Genomic DNA, 25,764 nt, shown 5'->3' with positions numbered 1-25,764 from the left:
ACAGTGCTGGGATACCAAGCCTCTGCTGTAGTGGCTCCTACTCCCATGAGCCACACAGCTCCCCTGAACTTCAGAAACCAACACCTCTGCATTACTAGCATGCAAATACATGGTGCCTTCATAAACACCTTCATATTCTGAATAAACAAGAGAAAAATATTCAAGACAGTGAAAGCTAAGCACACCTTCCCGGAGGACAGCAGATTCCAAAAACCAAGCTTCCCATTTTGTTTACAGAGTTAAGTCAAATGAGTTCCCAGGGTATCTTTCCAGGGACCACCTGCTAAAAGATTCCTTTCGTCTTCCCTATGTCTCTTTTCATTCATCAAACCTCAATAAAATTTTTCAAAAGGATCAACGTCTTGTATGAGAAATGTTTGGTAAGCATAACTTGAGGGCATGTCTGTGTGTGTGTGTGTGTGTGTGTGTGTGTGTGTGTGTTTGCCTGTTTTACCAGGAACCCAACTCAAGGACTCATATATGTTACTCTACCATTGAACAATTTTCATAGCCTTAACCATGTATGTTTTGTTTTCTTCTCAAGGTAGAAATAGTTTTGGTATTTATAGGTGATCTAAGGGCTGTTTGTCCAAGAAGGAAAGAAGCAATTGGGTGGCGATCCACAGCTGCATGACATCATTCATCACAAGCTTTACTCGTTTCATTGTGTTATGCTCTCTGAATTTCTCTTTAAATAAAACAAGAACAATGCCAAGTAATTTCTCAGAATTCATACTGAATAGAGATTCCTGAGAAATCTATCTTGAGACAGGAGTATCAATTAACATTTATTAGAGGGCTCAAATTTAGTAACTTGGGTCTAGTTCCCATGTTGTATACACACAGTCTCCATACTCCCTCAAAGGAAAACGAAACAGAAAAAGAAAGCAGATATTTGCATTTGCATTAGACTTCAGACAATTAGAGCCACCTGTACATGAATGTTAAAAAAATAAAAATAAAAGACTTCTATTTAACTACCCAAGCAGTTAGTCATTCAATTCAAATCGACAGCCAGGGAGGACCTATGGCATGTGATGACAAAGATCAAGAGGATGGATGGATCCTTCCAATAGAAGCCAATCAAAACAGGAATAAAATCAGGATGCATATAACCACACACTGACACATGGAACCTGCTAAGGCTAAGACACTGAAGAATAAGCACTATCTGAAATGGATTAGAAACAACTAATCCATTTAAACAACTGTGCCCTTACTTTTTGATGGGCAAAAAAGGGGTAGGAGCACAACAGTGAGCTGTTGGCTGGGAGACCCAATGACTATACCTACATGCAGGGTACACCTTGTGGAAATAAACGTAAAATTAAAGACAAGTCTTAGCCACATTTTTTTCCACACATAAAAGTAGATCCAAATGTGAACACATAACAATTACTATGCGTAGATGGTGCCCTCATGTGTTATAAGGTAAGTGGGTAGGTCCAAGTTACCTCGTGATTGCAAAAATGTTTCATCTGGTTGTTCACCACATGCCATGCACAGAACAGGGCCTCAAATCATATTTGCTGAAGACAGAAGCTTGCAGCCTTGGACACTGCCGTGCATCTGTGCTGACTACAGTTATACACACATGGAATACAAGCAACATGAAATTTTACAAGGTGGTGGGTTGTGAGCTCAGCTGGTGGAGTGCTTGTCGAACGTACCAAAGCAATCCCAAATTTTGAAAAAAAAAGAACTAAACTGGACATATTGATGTGTGAACTAGCATTTGGGGATGAAGGTATCAAGACCAGAAGTTCAAGGTCATCCTCAGCTACACAACCAATTCAAAGCCATATTGGCTACATGAGAATCTGTCCAACAAGGAATGCACGATTTGTTTTACTATTAAAACGTGTTATTGGTATTTAAAGTCACAGAATGACATGCTATGAATATAGAATGCATTTGTAAGAATGCAATTATCAATATTACTAACAGAAATAGAGGGACAGATTCTGGTCTGTAGTTGAGGGGGTTACCACTTGCCTAGCCCACAAAGGACCCTAAGCTCTATCCTCAGCAAGAAAACAACAACAAAATAGGAATACAAAACTTTCCTGTAATGGAAAAGTTGAGAAATAAGTCATCATAATTCAAAACATTTCTATAGGACCCCAAGTCATTTGTAACATTACTGAAAAGTATAACTGTAGGCAGCTGTGATTTACATATTGTTTAAATGGCCTAAAATAGCAAATATAGCACCATTTTCAAAGTGTATTTGGGCGAGGCATGGTGGCATTAATCCCTTTATTCCAGCCTTTATTAATGCCTTTAATCCCAGCAGGAGCCAGAGTCAGGTGGATCTCTGTGAGTTCCAGCTCAGCCTATCCACATAACAAGTTCCAGTCCAGCCAGGACTACAGAATGAGACTTGGTCTCAATAAAACAAAATAATGTTTGAAAGCTTGCATACAGAAACATTTCACTGAAGTATTTACTTCTGTTTAAAATTTCACCAGACATTTTATAAACAGGATTTTTCCTCCAGCCATTCACAATGTTTTCTGAATAACTAAGTCACTAAGTAATAATATCCTCAGCTATTGTCAAATGCAAACAGTACTTCCTGGAGTGTAACTCGTTAGATTTGAAAACAACAACATCAGGCCCACATTCTTATTTAGGAGACACAGCGCAAAGTTTCAGTTAAAAAAATTAATAACAGACTAAAGCAAATATGAGTTCTTGTAGTACATGGAAAACGGGAGAGAGAAACACAAATAAAAATTCCTAAGAAACAGTGAACACAAAATTACATAAACGTGTTCACGTCCTGGATTAGCTCATATGGCTTTCAATTTACATCTAATTTCATGATATTTGTAAGCTTGTAAAATATTTTTAAATATTAATAAATGTCGTGTCCTAGACACAACTGTGAATAACACCGGCTCAGATCCTATGTGTAGTTAATAAAACTCTGCAACAAAGACAACACTTGATTCTGCGAATAGTTTTCCACCCTCGTCCTCTACCTAGATCATTTTACCCCTAATAAGTCCAGTCGCTGCATAACAACATATTTATTTAATATTGAGTGAACTTCAACCAAAGATGGCACAGATCACTTTTCTTAAAATAATTTGTTACTAATTATAGGCAGGAAGAGTGGAAAGTATTTGCTGCCGTATTTCCTTTGAAACTGTTTTAGAAGTCAATTTCCAGGACATGCTGCTGCCTCGAGGGGGAACTCAAAGAAAAATGGAAGAGGGAAGAGAAAGCTAGTGAACACATGCACCATCTAGCTGTAATGGAACAGCAAACCTCAGCGCTGCTAGGTGCGTCATCTTGATTTGTGCGTTGGGCTTTATTGTGGGATTGGGTCTGACTTTATCTACCTTTGTAAGAGGAAATTGATGAAATCAGATGTTTTTGTTATAGTCTAGAGAATATACTAAAACCGAGATTGAAGACATTTTCTAGTTATTTCTTTAGAGTAGTTTTTATTTCTACATCACTCTCTCGTCATTTTCCCCCATAGGTCGACTTTTAAATCCAGGCTTGCATTTGGTCACGTTTAGATGCTGCCCTCTCTCCTGTCCCTTAGTGTGGAATAACTATCATAGGGTGGAAATGTGGGCTGTGCCCGAGAGACCAGGAAGCTCTTTCTCACTCATGGAGAGCCAAGTTCGCGTTGCACGCCCAAGGTAGGTGGTTTAATTTCATTTCTTCTCTTGGACTCAGTGGATTTTGATATCACTTAAAAGAAAAATTCTTGCAAGGCAGTGTTTGTGGTTGGATTTCCCACCTAAGTACTAATCAGGCCCAGCCAAGCTTAGCTTCTGAGAGCAAAGGAGATCCGAAACCATCGGCCAGCGGTGCCTGGAGACTTGTCCTTAGTTTCCATCTTGATTAGAAAACACACCTCTGGGGAAACCACCAAGGACCAAATTAAGGTTTCTGTCTTCCTTCCAAGAATGCCGAGTGGGCTCTCGGTGGAGACAAACACAGGACACACCTGCACCTACGGCAAATAGAACTTTTATGGATGAGAATCCTGGCTAGAACACCTCCCAGTAGGGTAGGGTCAGCGACGCCTCGCTTCTCTCTCTTTAAGTAACACAGAGAGTTCACTGTTCAACCCCTCTTGGTTTTATACTGGTGTCAGCAATGACTCTCAAAACCGAAAGAGAAAATAGGCTTTGGGATTGGAAAAATATACATTTTCTACAGCAAAGATTTAAAAACAGAAACATTTAAAAATATTTTATACAGACTTCATTTTTAAATACTGAAAGTATGGCACATTATTTAGACAATGGAAGTGAGGTTGTACATTAACTTCTAGATATATGTGTGATCTTGTAGCAGGGACCATTAGCTTACTGCAGAAGACTGACGCTGCCGTCTTTAGGACAGGCAAACCCTCTAACCTTACACTCCGCAGGAGGCTCTCTCTCTCTCTCTCTCTCTCTCTCTCTCTCTCTCTCTCTCTCTCTCTCTCTCTCTCTCTCTCTCTCTACCTTAGTGGGCAAAAAATAAAATCCAGAGTTGGGTGTGGCAATTAGTGTCTCTGATCCTAGCAGTTGGGAGTCAGAGGCAGGGGCTTTGTGATTTTCGGGGCATTTTTGAGTACGTAGCAAGTTCAAGTCCAGCATGGGCTACGTAAGACCCTGTCCCAAACCCTTGAAAAAGATGAAAAACAGAAAGGGAAAGAAGAAAAAGGTAGATGGGAGATTTGCTCAGCTGATGAAGCAGCTTCAGGCGCCTTCCATCTTACTTCCATAATGTAACAGACCTTGCTGCCTCTGACCTAAAAACAACTGAATGCACCCTTCCCAGTAAGAGAGAAAATAAGAAGGTTGGTCTGAAGTGTGTCACGGACCTTAAGATCTGGTTACACCTATCCTTGTTTTGTAAACCTGCCTGACATAGCTGATTGGTTGATTAAACAGCCTATACCTGTGGTGGGCGTGGTTAAGGCTCCAGGTTAGCCTGGAGAAGAAACCCAGTGGCCTGGGAGCAAGGACTCCAACAATGGCATGGAAAGCGCCCAGATGAAGAATATAGGCAAGGGGGGATTACGAATGGAAGGTAGACCAGCTGAGGCGTGGTAAGGTGGATGGCGTTGGATGGGGGCTAGGAGACGGATGGTGAGGATATTGAGACAGTGTGAGTGAAATATCTGCCCTGCCCAACATAAATAAGAAAATTGTAAATCTAACAGGTGTCTGTATCATTATGTGTGGTAGCGGGTTAAATAATACTGCCATGATAAACTTAGGGCTAATAATAAATTATATAATATAGTCAAACACCATTTTTTTTTAACAACAAGGAGCGGAAATGATAATTTGACAGTTAAAAGCATTGACTGGTCTTCCGGAGGACCAGGTTCAATTCCCTGCACCCACATGAGTGCTCACAACTGTCTGCACCTCAGATCCCATGGAATCCAAAGGCCTCATCTAACCTGCACACACACGGAACACAGACAGACATGCAGCTAAAACACCTAGCCACTCAAAAACTTGAAGAGAAGAGGAAGAGAACTAACATCTAACGTGGGCACATAGAAAAGACGGTATCCGTGTATCCTCTGAAACCTGAGACATCTAGAAATGGGAGAAATACATGCTTATCCCTAGAAGGGCCTGTGAGGTAAGGAACTGTAGGCACAGGAAATCATTTTATGTACCCCAAACACTGTGTATGTTGCCTTAGTAAAACATTTGACTTGTAAAAAGGAAAAATAAAATAAAAAAAAAGCAATGATAAAAACAAAGCAACTAACAGCAACAAATCAGAATAAAGAGGCGGACTCCTCCCAAGAGCTAGGACACTGACCTCAGACATGGGAGCCCAGGTGAAGGCAGACAGCATGATACATCCTGCAGAGGAGTCTGACTAGGGCAGTATGCTTAAGGAGAGGCCGTGGCAGAGAGACCTCCGAATTCAAGAGCAGCCTGGTCTACACCAAGAGTTCTCGCTCAGCCAGAGCTACACAGGGCGATCCTGCCCCTCCCCAACAGAAGCATTTACAGAAAGAAAGAGGGAGAGAAGGAGGAAGTCAGGGGAGAAAGAGAGAAAAGAGAGAGCTAACAGCATCCTAAGAAAACACATCTTCTGAAGTCATAGCAACAGAACTGCTCTCTTCAGGAAAGGCCATGAAGGGAGACCACAAAATCCACAGGGCCAATCAAACCACCACATTTTATCAAAGGAGGAAGATGTCAAGACTAACCCTGAGAATCAAGCTTTTTACAAAGGTCTCCCTGTGTGCACAGAAAGCAACAGACATAGAAAGGTGTAGATTGGTGGAAAGGCAAAAAGTTAAGAAACACTAATAAGTGGAAATTTCCAATCCTGTTAGCTCAAAACAAGTTAGTGAGAGCCTGCACTGGCCTATTAGAAAGCAGATCTAAGGGGCTCAGGACACAGCTCTGTGGGAAAGCGTTTGCTTGGTTTACGAAGCACCTTGGGCGAGTCCCCAGCATCCAAGAAAAGACAGAAAAAGCAGATTTCTAACAGTAACTTATAGGGCGCCCCCTCTGATACCTCGAAGCTCAAGGCAGGTGTTGTTCTTAATTTTTGAAAAGCCAGAGAGAATCCCATTTTTTGTGGCTTTTATTTACGGGAGGGTGTCGCCGTGCAGTAATTGCTTTTAAATTGTTGATTCCCCACACACTGGTCTGTCCTGACTATTTGTAGACAGTCCCCCAGCCCTTCTATTACACATATCAGATAAAGTGAAGTGGTTGAAAATAATTACTTTCATAAACATATTAGAGTCAAGGTTATTCCTCCTCCAATGTCATCGCTGTAATTGCCTTGCATTCCGCTGTCCCTTTGAGAGTAAGAAGACAGGGTAGAGCCACAAGGCCTGTCCTGCTGGGAGTGCAGCACAGCTGCAGGGGGCATCCTGGGAGAGTGGGAAATGGTGAATACTGACCATCCTGGGAGTCCCACAGGGCAAGACTTAAGGGATGCATGGAACCTGGAGAAAAAGCTGGCACAATTTGTAGCTGTAGGATGGGCAAAATGAAGGGTAGGTTTTAAAAGCCTATTGTGATAGGACTGCATATAAAACTTGAGATGATGTGTAAGTGATAGAATTTTAAATTTTAATTTTTCAAATGATTCTGTGTGTGTACCTGTGTGTGTGTGTGTGTGTGTGTGTGTGTGTGTGTGTGTATACAGTGCATAGGAAGGTCTTTTGGAGAGTCAGTTTTCTCCTTCCACCATGTGTGTCTGGAGAAATCCAGGCTATCAGACCAGGCAGCAGGTGTCTTCGTCCGCTGAGACATCTTGGTAGCCATACTTTTGTTTCAAACCTCCACAGTCCCCTTTCTGAAGAGATACACACTCTGTGTTCCTCACTAAAGTTAAAGTATGTCCTAAACTTGATTACGTATTTCCCCAACATTGTCTAAGTTATGAAAAAAATGTATTGGTACAAAATAAGTAATGCGTTCAAACTATTTGTTTCTTGGAATAAATTAAATTACTTGCTTTTATTTAATGCCTATATTTGCTTCAAAATTTGAAATCACTCAAAAATTAGCCGGCAGTAGTATAACATTAGGCTACAGATTTCTATTTCAAATATTTTGTCAACAAAAATAAGAAATGTTCAGAAAATATTTTATAAAGTCCCAAAGTTCTTATTTTATCTCTGTTCACAATTTTTGAAATTTCCTTTCTGTCGCCTTCTACTTGTGCTTAAATATGACACTGTCCCGTAGGATGTTCTTCAGGTGAATAAAGTGTTGAATAAAATTTTGCTGTTAATTTGGCTGACCTTACTTTAGCAAAGGACTAAAGCAACGAAGAAAAATTCAAAAGCCATCTTGTTTCGTGAAAATACGTCGGGAAATACAATTATCTGCGTTGGTCCTGGGTGAATGTTGGAAAGGCTCCCACATGAGGAAGTGCGCGTCTTTCATTCTTTTGTCCCACTAAACATCCCCAGACAGAAAAGAACCAAACATCTATGTATAAACGTGCTTCAGCGACCATATGCTCTCAGTAGATTCTTCATGAAGAAATCCTTCCTCCACTGTAAGCCCAGATACTCTGCTTCTCTCCTCAAGCCATCCTCTTATTTTCTCCTTAGTACCACGTGAAATTAGCTGGACAGTGTCAGCTGAACAGTTTGCCATGCCAGTTGAGACTTGAAATAAACTATGCCTTACCTTGAGCTTTCTTAAACCATTTTAGATTTATGTTTACCCTTTGTTCATAGGTTTCTTTTATAAAGATGTTTCATTTATAAGTTTCAAGGTCTCATCAACCTGCCAATATTTGCTGGCTAAAGTAAAATTAAGATCGTTAGGATAATAGTCTTACGGTACATCTGTAACGTTCCTGGCATGATGAATATGACATGCCCCTGACTCTTAAGAAGTTCACAGTCTCTGGGCCACATGTGACAGTTCACACCTTGAGTGCCAGCAGGAGGAATGAAGAGGCAGACAGAACTCTCTAAGTTTAACATACTGAGTTCTTGGCAAGCCCAGGATTCCAGGCTACAGAGTGAGACCATGCCAAGACAAAACAAAAGAAACAAAATTGCAAATCTTTAATACAATAGATAGGAGACATACAGTGTTGTAGACGAACTGTAAGATAAGGGCAGCAAGCAAAAGCCATGAAGGGCAAACAAAATGTAGTGTGAACTGGGTATGAAAAAAAATTGAAATCACTTAAAGTAATATGAAGCATAAAAAGTGTATCGTTCTTGGACAACTGAAAGGAGAGAAAGACTAAGGTGTAGAGACAGCTGGAGGGATGGAGTACTGGAGGCCCACAAGTCAAAAAGTTGAGTTGAAGGGAAGGTCAAGGCCTGCGTTATATAATCATTTGCTGCAGAGCTCAAGCCTGAGGACTTTGTCCAGCAAAAGGTCCAAGGAGAAAATTAACAAGGCCAGACAACTGAGTGTGGACGCAAAGGGCAGACTGAAAGGAGAAAGGCTCGCAGGCAAGAAAACTAACCACAAAACCTGTCCTGAAGCTGTGCGGGAGCAGCCATAGGATGTGGGAACTCGGGGGAACAGTGAAGAAGCAGAGGTTGGAAACTGTGAATGCTTCTGAGAGGCAGAATGAGAAACTTAGTAGCTGCAGGTTTTGGCAAAGAACTGAGGGTACAGTTTAAATCAGGGATTTTTGGTTTGGACAGTAGTGTCTTCGGTTAGAAAGGCAGTGAAACCAAAAGGACACATTTGACTGCAGCCAGGCACGGAGGCACACGCCAGTCATCCCAGCATTTGGGAAGTGGAGGAAACACCAGAATGTCAAGGTCATCCATGACCTAGCAGGAAAGCGAGTTTGAGGCCTGCTTGGAAACTTATAAAACCCATCTCAAAAATACAAATAATAATAAAACTGATGATCTGGAAGAACATCGGTCTTTCTAGTGTGAGTGGCCTCTAGAGCTTCATTTTGATTTAAGCAGTGTTTTATACTAACACACAGCAGAAAGTGTAGGATGACTCTGGAGGTTCGAGGTTTGGCCTTTTGCCACTTATGTAGGAATCCTGGAGCGGTATCAGGAGAGATAAAGAGCCAGCAGCAGAGGGGAGAGCTGGGTTGGAAATGTTGGCATGGTGGGTGGAGCTGCTCACGGCTGTGTGACCAGGGTAGTAACCAACATCCCATGAGTATCACATGAAAGAAATCAAACGTAACTGAAAGTAAAAGTTCACTTCTGTGGTCCTAATAAGCACATTTCATCTGCTTCATAGATGCATAGTGAGTGGAATAAGAAAGAAAAATCAAAAAGAGGAAAAGGAGGGGAGAAAATCCTTGTGCCTAAAGGTTTAAGGGATGAAACACTCAAGAATAAAAGCTGAAAAAATGTCAAATAAGAAAAGATGTAAACATCACTTTCTTGTGTTGTTTTCTCTCCTCGCAGCTGCAGTTCTGGAATTCTTACTGATTATTTGGATATGAAATGCAGCAATAGGACTTCATTCATTCACTCAGAAGACAGCTTGAGCTTGTGGGGGAATAAAAAGCCAAGTTCCTCACAGGAAAGAAAATGATGGTAGAAATATGGTTGTTTCTGTCCCATGCTCTCTAATCAGTAGGTGTGGGCCTTGTATAGATGCCTTTGGCCACTGTTCTTATAAGAGTTCTCAAGGTCTCTAATTCTTAAGGTTGAAACCTCAAGAATATATTTCATGAGAGATATGTGAAATACTTGTTCCCAGATATCAAACAACACATCAAATTCTCTTCTCTGATCAAATATGAAAGAGACAGAACATTGTTTTCAGGAGCTAGAGAGACAGAAGCCATTGCATTGTGGGTATAGGGTTTCGGAACTAATTGAAAATTCTGAACTGTCTTGAGGAGAGTCAGGCAATCAGAATGTACTTAATGTCACAGAACTCTACATTTAAGCTGGTTAAAATGATGGAATTTGTTTTATGTACATTTTACTACAATACTTTTAAAAACCAAGCTATAATATGAGAAACTTCAATTACTATTATTTTTTCTTTGTATTGAAGTGAAGCCTGTCATCTGATAGATAATAGAAACTTCATTGAGTCATTTCACATCCAAAGAAAGTGGTAAAGATTCCAGTATAACACCAGAAGTCAAGGTAGAGTGAGCTGCCTGGAGGTCCATGTTTCTACACCATTTCTTCTTCTGACCTCTTAAGTGGCTGTTAGTCTTGAGAAACCTTAATGCCTGGGAAGTTTAAGACAACAAACATTGGAAACAAACATTTTCAGCAAACATCTGTTACTTGAAATAATATAGGTGCTTGAGAGATCAAGGTCTACAGTGTAGGTTTCATGAGGTGCAAGCTAGTAAGAATTTCTCTCAGCTACTGACATTGACTCGTCTGATACTGTCAACAGTCTGAATGCACAAAGCAGGTTAGAGTCTTAAATGGCACTGAAAATAAATAACATATCAGACGACTTTTACAATATGGCATAACGTTCTCCACTCCCAGACAGTTTCACCACGTAGGTTTAGTTTTCTGCGGTCAGACACAGGCCGAATAGTAAAAGGAAAGTTCTAGAAATAATTCATAATTTTAAATAGCTTTAATGATAAAGTTTTCTTATGGTTGTTCTAGTTCATTATTATCATTGTTAATCTCTTACTGTGCCTAATTTATAAATTAAGCTCTATGTATTCTTAAATGTATGTACAATGAGAAAACTGCCTCTAGAGTACAAGGTCCAAGACTGTCCGTGGAGACATGAATCCACCAGCTATATTGGAACATGTCCCTGGGGATGAGGAGGAACTCTGCTTCTCCTTCGGATTTACTTCATGGGTCAGTAGCTTCGGTTAATGCTAGAATTGCAAAGTATAAATATCAGCAGTAAACCCTGGGGCAACTATGTTTGTGCAGGCAAAATGCTCACTCTGCAATTAAGGGAAGGCAAGTGTCCGTGAATCACTCTTCCTGCATCCTGACAGGCCCTGGAGCAAGGCTCAGGGACAGGAACACAAAAGGGACACGGAGAAGCTGGAAGCCGGTGGCTACTTCCATATGTGCTACTGCAGCCTAGAAGCTGAAAATGTCAGGGTATACACTAAATCAAAGTAGGTGACAGTTTGTGAATATAGAGTAATGCAGTTAGCCAATGAATGTCTGAGCCAAAATCATTTTACAACTTATAGGGTAACTAATTCTGCATGGGTTTTTGCTCTGCTTGTCATCAGCATCCAGACTTTTCCTTGTGAATGCACTGGCAAAATTGAAGTAAACACTTGCACATTCCCGAATCACACCTTGCTTCCCCTCCAAGAAAATGCACTAAGCATGGAAGACAGAGCCAGTGTTTCAACAATTCAGCTTCCCTTGCCCACCGCTGAAGCCTTGCCCAGATCGTGCAGGGATTCTGCTGACGTCACAACCTGACAAATCAAAACACCTCATGGTTGTAAGCCAAAGGCAACACTGGCACAATGCAAAGGCAGACACTAGACGTGAAAACCCACCGAAAAGGAAAAGACAAGACATGAGTCATGCTGTACTTACAACTGTCAGCCTGATAGTCTGGTACAAACTGCTCATCATTGTCAGGTACCTGAGCTGAAGAAGAAAAAGAAAAAAATTTAAAAATTAAGAGAGGAACTGCCAAGGTATGTCAAGTCAGATGTGTCAAGCAAGGCCTGCTCAGACAGAGCTCAGACCTGTGATTATTTGCCCACAACCTTCTATGTAAAACAGCAATGCGTAGGAGAGCAAGCGCGAAGGTCCATTGCCACAACTGGGAAATATGAGTGTGTCAGAAATATCATGGTAGCAGGTGTGGTCCCTCTGAATTGCACCTGCCAGAAAGAAATTGAAGAGATGGAAAAGAAAAGAGGCAGATTCCTGTATCGTGCTCAGATGCACTTTGAGGAAGTTGTATTAAAGACACTTCAATCTTCCCACTGCTGGTGCTTATGGGGACCACGGCAGCGAACTGCACGATTTTTCTAAGTGACGTGCAGCTCTCACACAAGTTCCTCCTCAGTTTTAGAAATGACTTCTTTTGGTATGTTCCATGTCCTGCAAATCGTACTACGGTAATTAAAAACATTTGCCCTAAATTTGTTCAAACCAAGCTGTGAAGCTTTAAAAAAAAAAAAAAGAAAGAAAATTCAAGAATGAAAAGACTGTCCTTAACCTGGGCCACTTGTAATAAGGCAATGTACTTTAACAATTGTATTCATAACAGTAAATACAACAAAGACTAAAACAAATGTCAAATGTCATCTCTTCATACAAAATATTTTCCTGGCTACTAGTTAGCACAAAGGAAAGGAGGCTTGCCATTTGTCAGCCCTAAGGTCGGAAGACTTCTTGCTTTATTAGAGAAAAAGGACTAACTCATCCAGAGGACTTCATACATTCATTTGGCTGTAATTAAAGCACAAGTCCATTCTTTCACCCTGAAATGTTTATTTCCTCTGTTGTGAACACTGAAATAACCTACTCCAATCTTGTAAGATGCTGCTGGGTTTTCAAACACAGAGATATGCAGATAAAGCAAACTACACAAAACAGAAATCAGGTTACGCATAACTTGGTGAACATATAATGAACTGTCATCATTATTAACTTTCAGTGTGATCTCATTAACTAGTGTTACTTTACTAATATTGTATAATGCTGTAAATTTTTATCCAATCAACTCATATTAAAACAGATGTCAATCAGGTTTTCTTGAATGAACTTATTCTGTGTGGAGAATGTTAATTAACATACTCAGCCTTAGCCAAGCATGTAATCCCAGCATTTGGAAGGCTCAGGCTCAGCATGTCTGCTAGTCCAAGGCTAGCATGAGATATACAGTGAGCTCCCGGCTAGCCTAGGCTACTCTGTCTCAAAAGTCAAATATCAACCACAACAAAAGCAATACTCACTCTCTGTTGAAACATTTCAGGCTGATAAATGAGTTAAGGAAAAAATCCATATAAAAATGGAATTTCATATGACGTAATTCCATGTCATGTGAAGAAAACAGAAAGACAGCCTCGATAAGTTTTTTTCTATATTTATCTAATAGCATTCTTTATAAATGAAAATATGTTGACGAATAAAGCATATGCTACCTTAGTCAAGAATGTAACTATCCCAGGATAGTCTTGCCTAGTATTGAAATGTATATATCACACAGCCACTCTAACAATTTTCCCTCATACCAGTACTTAATTTTATTAAAGACAAGCCATTCCCTGCCACCAAATAAAAATTGACCAACAATAGTTCCACACTGTCAAGGTGCCTGCTTGATTAGCCTGTAAAAGAAACAAGATTTTCTTATTGCCCAACCAGTATTTGATTCTATGTATAACAACATCCAAGATGGACAAATTTCCCCTCATGGACTGATGACTTGCCACCTATAGTTGCGTTCTTTCTTTTCCTTAAATGCTGCTTGCCGCCCCCCGCCCAACTTAATGTAATCATATAAAGGGATATTTTAAAGCCAATAAATTGAGTGGTTTAAGCATGATCTCAGGTACTTAAATATTAGAGACTTCCCTGTTTCCAGTCTTCTACTACCCCCCTTTCCCCAAAAGTCACGCTCACAAACGCACTGAAAACTTTACAATGGAAAGTTTAGGGTTTTATATTTTTACTTCTAATGAACAAGACTGGATGAGGCAGGCAGTAGTGTGGTGCACACCTTTGTTGCTAGGTAAACAGTCCTAGCAATCAGGAGGCAGAAACACTGGCATTCTCTTAGCTGGTTGCAATGTATTTTTGGTGTTGACAACATAGGTTTTGACCCTGGGGTAGGCTTGACTCTCTGCTAGGAATGATGAATTACACATGGAAAAAATGTACTTTATAATGTACTTTTACACCTAAAATAATTGCAAATGCTTTAATACATATTTAATAATAGCAAGTAAAAAACTATATCCTGAACTTTAATATATATACATATATTTAAAAAATATATACATATATATTTAAATATATATATTTAAAATATATATACATATATCCATATATATATTTAAAAATATATATACATATATCCACATATATATACATATATTTAAAAAATATATACATATATATATTTAAATATATATATTTAAAATATATATACATATATTCATGTTTTAGTTTTCCTTCTAAATTAAGAGTTAAATTGATACTGGGCAGTTGTGATGGCACACACTTTTAGTCCCAGCATGTGAGAGGCAGAGGCAGATGGATTTCTGAATTTGAGGTCATCTTGGTCTACAGTGTGAGTGTGTATTCCAGGCCATCTTGGCCTACACCAAGTAACAAAAAAAAAAAAAAAGCTAAACAGATATGAGGACTGTTTGGTGTGCAATACAGCCAACATTTGAGGAGAGTTGGCTCAGGAATTAAAAGCACTTGTTATTGTTGCAAAGACTCAGGTTTGATTCCCAGCACCCACACGGAGCCTCACCACCTCCTCAAACACCAGCATGTGTGGTGCACAGACACACGTGAAGGCAAAACACTCATACTCATAAAATAATAAAAATAAATCTTAAAACAATGTTTTAAGCAAACATTTCGGGCTAGTGAGATGATTCCGTGGTTAAGACTGCTTGATACCCTTCTAGAAGACCCATTTTCAGTTCCCAGAATCACACATGTTGGCTCGTAACATTTGTAATTCCAGTTTGGGGATATCTGATGTCTGAGGGAACAAGGGACACACATGGTACACAGACCTGCATGCAGTGAAAGTACCCATACATATAAAATAATAAACCAATGTTATATGTAAAGTCAACCTTCATTCCAGTGTGGTGACAGAAAGCAAACAAATGAAATAAAGTAAAATACCATTTAGACTAATCTGATGAAAATGTAATGCTTGGTTATGGGAATGGTTAAAAATGGGTAGTGAGTTATTAGCGACTTAACATGCTGGTTCAGATACGCTCTCGGCCAGACCTTTCTTTCATTTCGTATGACGGAGTTAGAGCTCTGTAGAAGACATCACTGCATGAGGAGCAGCAGAAAAGGGCCCAGTGGATTTGTGCTGTGTGCTGAGTGTTGGCATATGTGTGGGGCAAGGGGAAATACTTAAGGGGCAGAAAAATCTAGAAAGTACAGAGAAAATAGCTCCATGCTAACAATTTGTAAAAAGAGTAAGGATGAAGAATGCTATTTCTGCTCGAACTCCTTAACGTACTGAATAAGTATTTCACACTTATGCTTGAACGTATTACAGAATCTTAACAAAAAGCATATGACTCACATTTCACAGAAGCTGATCTTCAGAAACTGAATAGACTGAACGAAGCAGCAGCTACTTAAATAGACAAAGGCTCGAGTCTACCTCCAACTTCAAGTCAGAGTAGAAGGGACACATTTAACTAAAAACACAAGTTGGATTTGGGCAAGGAAAATATGACACACTTATTACCACACTTGTGTCATACAGTTCCTTCTTCTTTTCTTTAATTCACAAGAATTCTGTGAAGAAGCAAACTACAGCTGCCTGGGAATACTGTTGCAAGCCATACCAAACCCAAAGTTAAAAATCAATAATACAAGACAACCTAATTTTCTTTAAAAAATATTTTTTCTTGCTTGCTGTCTACTCTAAACTATACTTGAAGTGATCATCTTTAGGAAATGAAGATGCTTCTCTACCCAATGCAATTAAAGAGGAGGAAGAAGAAGAATGGAGAAGAGGAAAACATACATACCAAAGACCAATAAGTGGCTTTCATGAAGATTAAGCATGTAGATTTTATTGGGAATAGCTGAAGCAACTGTTACCAGTTCACCGCACATTAACTGGCCAGTGGCCATTGCATCTCTGAAGCTTTGCTTGAAAAGGAGAATATCCGCACTCTTGGCTATTGGCTTTATCTAGCTTACTCTCTAAAGCTGCTCTCTAATACTCTTTCTTCATACAACATAGCAGCATTGTGGGAAAGAAATTCATAAAAGTATTAATCACAGCCAAAATGTCACAGAATCAATGCCCCATTTTTAAACTTTAATATCTGTTCTTAAGCAACAGTGCCTTGGGAAAGAGTATTTTTAAATACAGCTTGCTTTTACTTTATGCCCACTTTCAGCTTTTAAATAAAATAATAATCACTGCTTAAGAAATGATGAACGTTTAAAATTTCTTCTCAAATTTAGCCGCAGGCAAATAAAAACCCTCTTATTCTTACAGTTTTGCTGTCTGTTGGGTTTTCTTTTAAAGCCAAAGGGGGAAGGATTGGGAAAATTACAAGTGAAACAGATGTCAAGTGTTAAAGGGGTTAATATTTAATTAAAACCAGTTCTATCCACTGTAACAATGACCTGGAGCCAAACAAGGCGGAAGATGTATGACTCATTCTTTCTGCCCGTGAATGAGACAGCTGATCTCCTCAGCATTTCCTCAAGACAAGCAGGCAGAACTGGATTTCTGCCTCCATTCACAAAAACACAGTCCAGCATGAACCATGTGGCCCAACCGCAATCTTTTCATGTCACACCCTTCCAGAGAACTAAAGCAAGTAAGCTGAACTGGCAGAGTAAACACACCAGTTTTATTGCTCTGCCTCAAACAGATCCATTTAGAAACACATTAAAATAAATGATAGATATAGAGAGGCAGGTGGGAGGGAGGGAAGGAAAGAGTTGTATACACACATATGTAATCCATCATATTTTACAGGGTCCCTTGTTCCAAAAATGTAGATGAACACAATTTAGGATGAAAGCGGAAAATAAGGAAAGGTGGCTGAAAAGAAGAGAGAAAGAAAGGAGAGAAGGAGGGGAAAGGAGGGGGAAAGAAGGAAGGGCCACTAATAGGGCGAGGGTGTACCTAAGTGCTAGAGTGCTTGCTGAGAATGTGGGAGCCCTAAGTTTGATTCCGAGGAAAAAAAAAAACAAACAATATTAGCAATAAAATAAAGAAATGACCTTTTTTTTTTTTTTTTTTGCTTGTCTATCATTCATGTTTTGAGTGTAACAGATTACTGCTGTGGTTGGTAGCACTCATATCGAAGTTGAGAAACAAGTTTATCTGAAGAAATTTAAATTTTATGTGAAGAAAATCAACATTTACACAGTGGTACCCCTTCTAAATCTTAAAATAAAGCCTCAGTCCGTGGAACAGAATAATCATGAGTTCCCTGAGCCTAGTTTTGTAGCACATCCGGTTTTCACATTAAAATGATTGCAAAGTAAAAGCATTAATTAGCGCAGAAATGTAAACATATTTAAGCAGAAAGGGAAGGGGGACTTCCCTAGACAGACAGTCCTTCAACGCTTGACACACTCTTTGTATATAGATGCACTAGAAGCAGGAAAACAGGGAGGTCTCAAATCGGCTTCAACTTCTAACTAAACTGACCTGCAGTGACATGAAAATTTAACAGGGAATCCCAGAGCCACGCAGGCACCATATGAAGAATTTTTTTTTTTCCTCAAGTGCTACAGAGGTCTGACTCAGTCATTATTCTTATTATCTTTAATTACAAGATTGTACATAGATCAAGAAAATAAAGCTGCAGTATAACATGCAAGATATTACACACTCTCTGGGACTCATTTGGGAAAGTTCAGCAACATTTCACCGACACACGTCAGCACTTTCTGAAAACACTACACTGTGTCCACCAAACCCGTTTTCTATTTAAAAATGTTTTTCTTTTCTTTTGTAAGTAGAACATAGATGAGCCACATTTACATTCTCCCAATGGATATTTAGACATAAAGCATATTTATTTATTCTACTTTCTACCCGTACTCTGAATGAGTCCTTTCACACCTTACAGAGCTTTCTGGTACAACAAATAAAGGAATGGTAGCAGCCACCACTCTAACACACACACACACACACACACTTACACACACACAGAGCAAGAATCATCTCCCATCCAATTCTAAGAACCTGCATGTACTTCCTTAATGAATTATCAGATCCTGTTCTACACAAGCACATAAAGTACTATAATTTTTAAACCTCCACCAAAAAAGTAAAAGAAGTAAGAGCGTATCCAGTGCCAATGCTGTGTTCTTTTTTTTTTAAGTACAGTATCGGAAAAATAAAAATGAATGTCTCATAAGTGTTGTGTGCAGTGCAGGCCACATCCCCAGCCAGGATCACAAAAGCATAATTTGACTGTATATTTTATATTAGAAGCACACTGAGGAAAACATAGGAACATTTCTGTTTCTAGATCACTAAGTAATGATCTCATAAAACCAAAAGGCAATCTCATTATCCGTACAAGATAACAATGACGTGTGGTGGAGGGCCTTCCTCTTGGTGTGAAGACTCCACAGGTATACCTAGGCTGCACCCTGAAACTTCACTTCACCCACCGTGCCACTGAGAGCCTTTTACCGTGGTGGCGGTGAATCACCACGGGGGACTTTCTCCTCAAGCTCATTCACAAAAGTAGTTCTGTTTCACATGCCCTACATACTCACATATATCACCTCCCTGTAAGTTGTCTTCGTTGGCGAACGTTGATATGTTTAGAAAAATGCAATGCTGTCTTGACTTAGTTTCTGTTTCTGCTCCCCACCCCCTACACATACACACACAAATACACACAAGAAGTTTTGGACATCACTTACTATAGCTTTCAAAACAAGTTAAGAACAAAAAGTTACTACAATACTGATAGGAGTGACATTTGAACTAGTTATTTCAAGGGATCAAATAATTCCAATTGCCTGTCAGTAGCAATCTAATTCAAAGGACTGAGAATCAATAAAGAATTGTCCATAGAGTGAAGTCCAGTATAAAGTAGCTATGGCAACATTTAAAATAAGCATAGTCTCTACTCCTTTTATCTGGTACCGTGGCCATTGAAAACACTAGCTTTATCGTTTTCTTCATACTGTGATTGTTTTCAGTTGTGGTATATTTGTTACAAGCCTTTAAATTGCAGCATCAGTGCTTGGAAAATGCTTCTAATGTGAGGTTACATTCTATAAACGTGGTTTAGATCTCTGTATAGAGATACAGTTGCAGAGAAGAATGCAATTATGTAAGTTTTTAGGAAGGACTTTAGCAGATTGGCTATGGGAACTCTATCTTCACCCTCCAACAGTCCTGCCTTAGCTACATCAGCTGCGCTTTGGACATAAAACTTCTTTCAGGATTCATAGTAATTCACTCATAACTAATCAATATGTTGTCCTTGGTATGATTTATAAAAATTCTTACAGGAAAAAAATGAATTAAAAATTCTAAGATAATAATTTCTATTTAGGGACTTTAGGAGAAATTTTTAAATGTGATTATTATAAGACACACTGAAGCAAACTTGGTTCTCAGGTCTAAAAAGACTTTCAGACTTCTTTGGCTTCCCAAAGGGAGTCTAACTCATGGGAGAAACTTGTTTAATTGTTAATGATCTCTTTTTAAAAGATCAAAATGCCTTAAAATCCCATGTTTATTTTCTTGGCTGTGGAGCATTAAGAAAAGAAATACATAACAGTTTGTAGTTTGCCAGTTTAGTAATCCAATAATTTTTGCACATCCAGAAGAACACAAATGAAAAAAAGAAAAAAAAAAAAAAAAAACACTAGGAACAAATTAAGTATTCTAATTTTGGGAATCTCTTAGCTAATATTTGTCAAGTCATAGGATAAGCCAAATTAAAATATATGTCCATAATAATTATATTTAATTGCTAAGGACCCAAACTAAACATCAAGTCTATTAACATTCAAAAAACCTCCTTACTATTAGATTTTTAAAATTACATTAATACATTTTGCTTACATCATAACTATATAAATTAATGTAACTATTTTGAAAATGTTGATATTATTCTAAAATGCAGTTTATAAGTAGTAGTGCACTTGGTATTCAATAAAAAAAATCATCAAGATTAGTTCCTGAATTTAATTAAGCTTATGAATTTTTTTCTAAGTAAAAGCATGTTCCTCCAAATACATTAGTCCTTATCTAGGTTTACTTTATATAAAGATAAGCTTTCAGCGTTGATTTGCAGGTAATGAAGAGATAAGAATATTCCATACTGTTTTAAAAGATAAAAACTCAAACTCGGATATATTATCCAACTCTCTTATCTGAGTCATAAGACACAAATAAACCAAGTGAAAGGTAAAAAAAATTAAAGGAAGAAAATGTACTAAAAATGATAAAAGTGAGCCACAGATCCACATTTTAAAATTTCAGAAACAGCTGCTATGCACATTCAAAATCTGCCAGCCAGTGTACTTGGATTCAGTTTTGAGATTTAAACATCTTTAAGAACCAATAAACCTTCCATAACAATTAAGTAAATATGGCAACTTATTTTGGATAAGCAAGTAAATTCTTGAATAAACAAAATGCCACATAATTTTCAGCTTGGCCAAAATGATAGATAAAAGTTAACTCAAGAGCCTCTGCAAATTTATATGAGAAAGTTATGTGAATATATGGTTTATGTTGCAATACTAAGTAATCTATTGCAGTAAGTTTCATTTAGAGACAAGTAAAAATGACCTTAAATTTAAACAAAACTTACACTAATACTTACCATTCATTAACATATAAATGCAATACCCCTTTCAAAGGATAATTAAGAGCTATTTAACTTAAATGATTTTTGAATCATTTAAGATTGTAAAAGCCTTTTGAAGAACTAGAATTATCAGAAAGACAAAGAAACTTGTTTACATGCTAATAGCAACTTGACCAACCTGGCTAAAAAACTCCTCAGTCTGTCTCAAGCCCTACAGAAGCTCTGGGTTCCATTGGGAGACCCTCTCTTTCCTTTGAACCGTCTTCAAAATCTATTGCCAGAATTAAAGTCCCCACAGAAAGTAAGTACGCAAATAACAAAACATCCTAAATGTTCAATTACCAACAACTTTCTTATACCCACCTACACACACACACACACACACTCTCTCTCATAAAATAACATAGCACAAATATGCCAATTCCAAGAGAAAAAATTAAAATTGTAGATACCAACAAAAACATTCCATAGCTGAACATGTGTCAAGCTTTACTGAAGCTGTATCTCATTGTTCCTATAAACAAAGTTGCACACAATAAAAGATACAATGGATTGCAGCATGAAATTTAAAAAGAAAATGTCATTAAATGTCTCCATATTCAATCCTAATTAAAGTGACAAGACATAAAAAGTCAAACTTCAACAAACCTTACATGCATCATAACACACGAAACATTTTTAAGATCTTCAAATAAACCTTTTGGTTTATTTTAAACCCATAGATTTCTTAACTGTGACATACACACCTAACGTTCTGTGTTGTGAACAAGGAGGAAAGAAGACACTTGCACTTAAATCTTGAAGCATCCCGTCCTGATGAGCCCAGAGAAACTAATTTCTGCCATCAGAAAAGTCCTCCACCAGAGTGCCAAACAATCATCTGCACTGCTCTGAGAAGCAGCAAGCCAGCCGGTTCTGGCTTGAGGTCTCTCGAGGTACAATAATATAAACCTGATCAATTGCAATTAAAATCTGAGCAGAGACTTAGAACCTGAAGTCCTGGTGCATTAGTTCTTGCCAAAGGCAGATGTGATTGTGAGCTGGAAGCAATCTCTCCTGGTAATTTGTGATGACACTGGGTAGTGCAGCCCCGGAGTCCCCAAAGACAAACTCATCAGAGCCTCTAATGTATGCATGACACATGAGGTGGCTCTTTTAGAGCTCAATTAATTGGGCTGAACATTTAAGGCAGCAAGTTCAGGAACCCCCTCCACCCTCTTTTAGAGCTGCTTTTCCCCTTTAAAGCCATTTTCCCCCTTACCTTCAGCAAGCCATGTTTCTTGTAACTGACTCAGATCTTGAAAGAGTTCTAAAAAGCAAGTCAAAGACACAAACATAAGACTCGACAATGTGCAGCCTTCATTAAATGAAGATGTTAGGCATGATGCTGGCATTCGACACGGTTTTAATTTAAGGAGTGTCAACTGAGCATAGGATTCATGTCTGAAGTATTTCAACCTGCCCTGCTTACTTATGACATCAATGAAGTGGCACTTTAAGAGATTTCTTAAGGCAACTGAATAATATCAATTATCCTCTTTTATCTTTTTTTCAATAAATAATTAAGCACAGAAATAACACACACACACACACACACACACATACTAAAATTCACCCAAGATGCTGAAGCAAAGACAGTGTATGTACAGAAACCTTTCCTAAGTACATTAACTCTTACTAAAAATAGAAGGTAAAGATTAGAAAGATAGAACATCTCCAATTTTGTGAACAAAACACCAACAGAAATTGAGTTAATTTCCAAGTTCTAGTTTCCATCCAAATGGCTCAATGCTAACGGAGACAACATCTAATACAAGCATTTCAAAATAATAATAATAATTCTACATTAGCAGATTTGTAAGAGTCAAAAGCAGAGAGTGCCCTGGCTTCTGTTGATTATCAATTCCAAATTGTATTCTGGCATTTTGGGAGGAGGAAGGGAGGTATCTAATAAGAATGAAAATTTGATGAAGTTTCTGAATTCAGTCCACTTAATTTAAATTCAAAGTGAACTTTGGTAATTAAGTCTAAGTTTCTTCAGTCTTTTGTGAATGCTCCCACAGGACTGACATAATTCATAAAATATTGACCTCCTACCAAAAGTTTATAGGAAGAATCTACAGTTCAACTCACCAAATAATATAATAAGTATTCATTAAGCCTTAAGTTTGCTCTAGTGAACACATTAAGGCCTGTTAACAAGATGTTATGACTTCACAATACAGTTTCTCAAACTCACTCACAAAATTTCAACAATAGTGTATGGCCTCATTTGCATCCTTTAACTTGTAATAAAGTTGAAAGAAAAACAAGCAGAGTGCATAGCTGTTTACTTTGTCTCAGGGTGTTACAGTCTAAAATTGTTATCTTAGCGTAGGAAATTGGTTATATGGCACAAGGGCCAGAATAAACACAAAGTAGTGTTTAAAGTAAGAAGGTCCCTGTTAGGTGTTTAGTTCCTTCTTTCCTTAGTTTTGTGACAAGGCCATAAAATGGTCTCCAACACAAACTCACTGTGTGAATGGTTGCGTGTAAAGTTCATGTTTCAATGTTTATTATTTTTTAGATGAGATTGACAGGTGCTGCTTGTTTGGAGGTAGAAAGTGGAAGTAAAGAGATGGGTTCAGCTCACAATCAAACCTCACCTTCTGAATCATGAGCCAGATCTCTGTTAATGAATTTTCTTTTCCTGACATTTGTTGGTTTCTCGTTACAATTCCTCCCACGCTGACTCTACAAAGGGAAAGATAAAATTCTTTAAAAGAATATAAATCTCAGATGTCACACATTAAAAAGAAATCGTACATACAGAACACAAGTCTACTGGACCCTTTCTCTGAGTAGAAAATAAATAAATAAATAAAGTTCATAGGAGAACTCCAATATGTATTGTCTGACTTTGACAGTGAAAGCTCAGGCTGAGAGTTCAACAGCAAGGGAGAGTTGTTTCCCAAAGCATATCCTAACACTCCTGTTCATCCTCATCGTAGTTAAAGTCATCTCAGCATCAAAACCTGAAGCTAAAACGCTTAACATCTTTTTACTGAATCAACTCCATTTTAAAAGAGTGAGTTCCACCATCTCTGAGACAGCACCCCCACCCGCAGTAAGAGCAGCCAAAGGAGTGGAAAACTGTTAAAAGTGAGAAAATGAGCTGGGGAAAGCACCCCCCCCCCCCCGAGACACCCCTTGTAAACAGAAAGTGTCAGCATTTGTCTCAACTTCGTTCCTTCCAATGTGGCAGACAAACCCAGCCACAAACTTGGAGTGCGGCGGGTGCTGCCCTCCGTCTCCTCTTGCACTCATTGTGGGTACGTTAGCGAGAAGGGGGTCTTAAAACTCTGCCTCGTCCGAATCACTCAAAGGTAAGCCCATTTTGTAGCTGGGGCTTCGGGAAGCAGAGTCGCCCTACAGTGGCAACAAAGCAGATAAAGTGTCTGCAGCCCTGCCCCCTCCCTTCGCATCTCTCGCTCTCCCCACCCCCGTCCGAGTCAAGTTTATAAACAGCAACTTTCGAACTGATCACTCACGTTGGTGACCACGTAAGGCACTTGCTGGTCATAAAATCCATCCATTCTGCTGCTCGTCGCAAATATTAGCTCAGTGCTTTATATTTTGAGCATTTAGCTAGAGATTTCCTCGGGATCCGGACTTCAGTCAACCTAGAGGGGAACAAGATGGCTTTTAGTCTTAAAAAAAAAAAAAAATCATGAATGAAGCTCTTACATTTGCATACCTAATTACCCTCGACAGTCCCATTCACAAAAATAACCCTCCCCTACACCGCCTTCTTCACCTGAATCCAAAGAAAGCCAAGAGAGTTCACAATTTACATATTTTCGGTCATATCAAAATTTCTAGCGCGAGGTAATGTATTTATTTTCACCCTGGATGTTCTCTGCTCCGTCAGTGTACCCCAGGCAGCTCTGATTCGCAAACGTGTGCGAAACTAGCAATGGCGATCAACGAGTCTTGCTTCCACCTAACGGGACTAAAGAGACCGGAGACACCTCTTCCACAAGAATAGTTTTTGCAACCCACAACCATGCAATTATCTGGAGAGACATAAAAAGTTGCCCGAGAGACCCACCTGAAGGCCACGCTAGGCGAACGGCTGCAAAAAATTCCCTCCAAATTTAATAAAAACATTAATTATTGCCCAGCACTTCCCCCTTGGAAGCCGAAAGCGCCTCTGACAGAGCTGAATTGGGTGGTTTTTCCTCCACTTCTCCTCCAGGGGCCTCCAATCCAAACTGATGGATCGCTGTCTCCCATTGGCTCCACGTCTCTTTCACAAGATCAGATTTCGGGCTGTCAATCAGGCGGCCCTCGGCCCCTTCCCCCGGGTCCCTTGCGCCCCTTTGCCTGCGCGACCGCTCTGCGGGAAGTCGCAGGGTCCGCACCCCGGAAAAGCCACGGAGGAAACCTACTTAACTTCCCAGCTCGCTGTTATGGTTAGGACCGAGGGGCGGGGGTACTGAAACCCAATGTACCCTGTCAAAAAGCGTGGTTTGCTCCACTATCGGGCAGATGTCCTTAAAACCCTGCCGCGAGCTTCGGAGACAGAGTCACAAAACGAGCGTGCCCAGTCCCTCGCCTCTCCATCTGACCCCGAGTCCACCCCCACCGCGCGCTCCAGCCTCGCTCCAGCGCAAGCTTTAGTTTTTCCTAGACCACTCTGGGGTTTACACGGGTTGTTAGTTTTGTTTTTTAAATACATCCTCAACTTAAAACGATCTCCTTTCGTCCATGGGACTTGAAAGCACTGTGCGCAAAGCGAGCGGGAGAAGCTGCTTTCACGGGAGAGGGGGCGCTGGAAGAGAGGACGCGGAGGAGCTCGGAGCGCTGTGGGCG

The 25,764-nt window shown here is 39.3% G+C and overlaps 1 protein-coding gene across 4 annotated transcripts in view; it reads right to left on the bottom strand.

The window, feature by feature from the left end:
* Etv1 (ETS variant transcription factor 1) overlaps positions 1 to 25,441 on the bottom strand; it is an 87,179-nt gene extending 61,738 nt beyond the window's left edge. The window contains exons 1-5 of one of the 4 annotated variants that reach the window (XM_060367327.1): positions 25,001 to 25,441; positions 24,441 to 24,572; positions 23,556 to 23,643; positions 22,172 to 22,219; positions 11,963 to 12,016 (exon numbers count right to left, since the gene is read on the bottom strand). In XM_060367327.1, the coding sequence (XP_060223310.1) occupies positions 11,963 to 12,016; positions 22,172 to 22,219; positions 23,556 to 23,643; positions 24,441 to 24,485 (235 nt within the window). In that variant the 5' untranslated portion in view covers positions 24,486 to 24,572; positions 25,001 to 25,441. Of the gene's footprint in view, positions 1 to 11,962; positions 12,017 to 21,656; positions 21,960 to 22,171; positions 22,220 to 23,555; positions 23,644 to 24,132; positions 24,281 to 24,440; positions 24,573 to 24,706; positions 24,835 to 25,000 lie in introns of those variants that run through there. The other 3 variants (XM_060367330.1, XM_060367324.1, XM_060367336.1) reach the window with 3 other exon arrangements.
* Between the last annotated feature and the right edge of the window lie 323 nt (positions 25,442 to 25,764).

The sequence above is a fragment of the Meriones unguiculatus genome, chromosome 1, assembly GCF_030254825.1.
Source record: "Meriones unguiculatus strain TT.TT164.6M chromosome 1, Bangor_MerUng_6.1, whole genome shotgun sequence".
NCBI lineage: Eukaryota > Metazoa > Chordata > Mammalia > Rodentia > Muridae > Meriones > Meriones unguiculatus.
The sequence above is the reverse complement of the archived record's forward strand: the minus strand, read 5'-3'. Positions and strand labels throughout refer to the sequence as shown.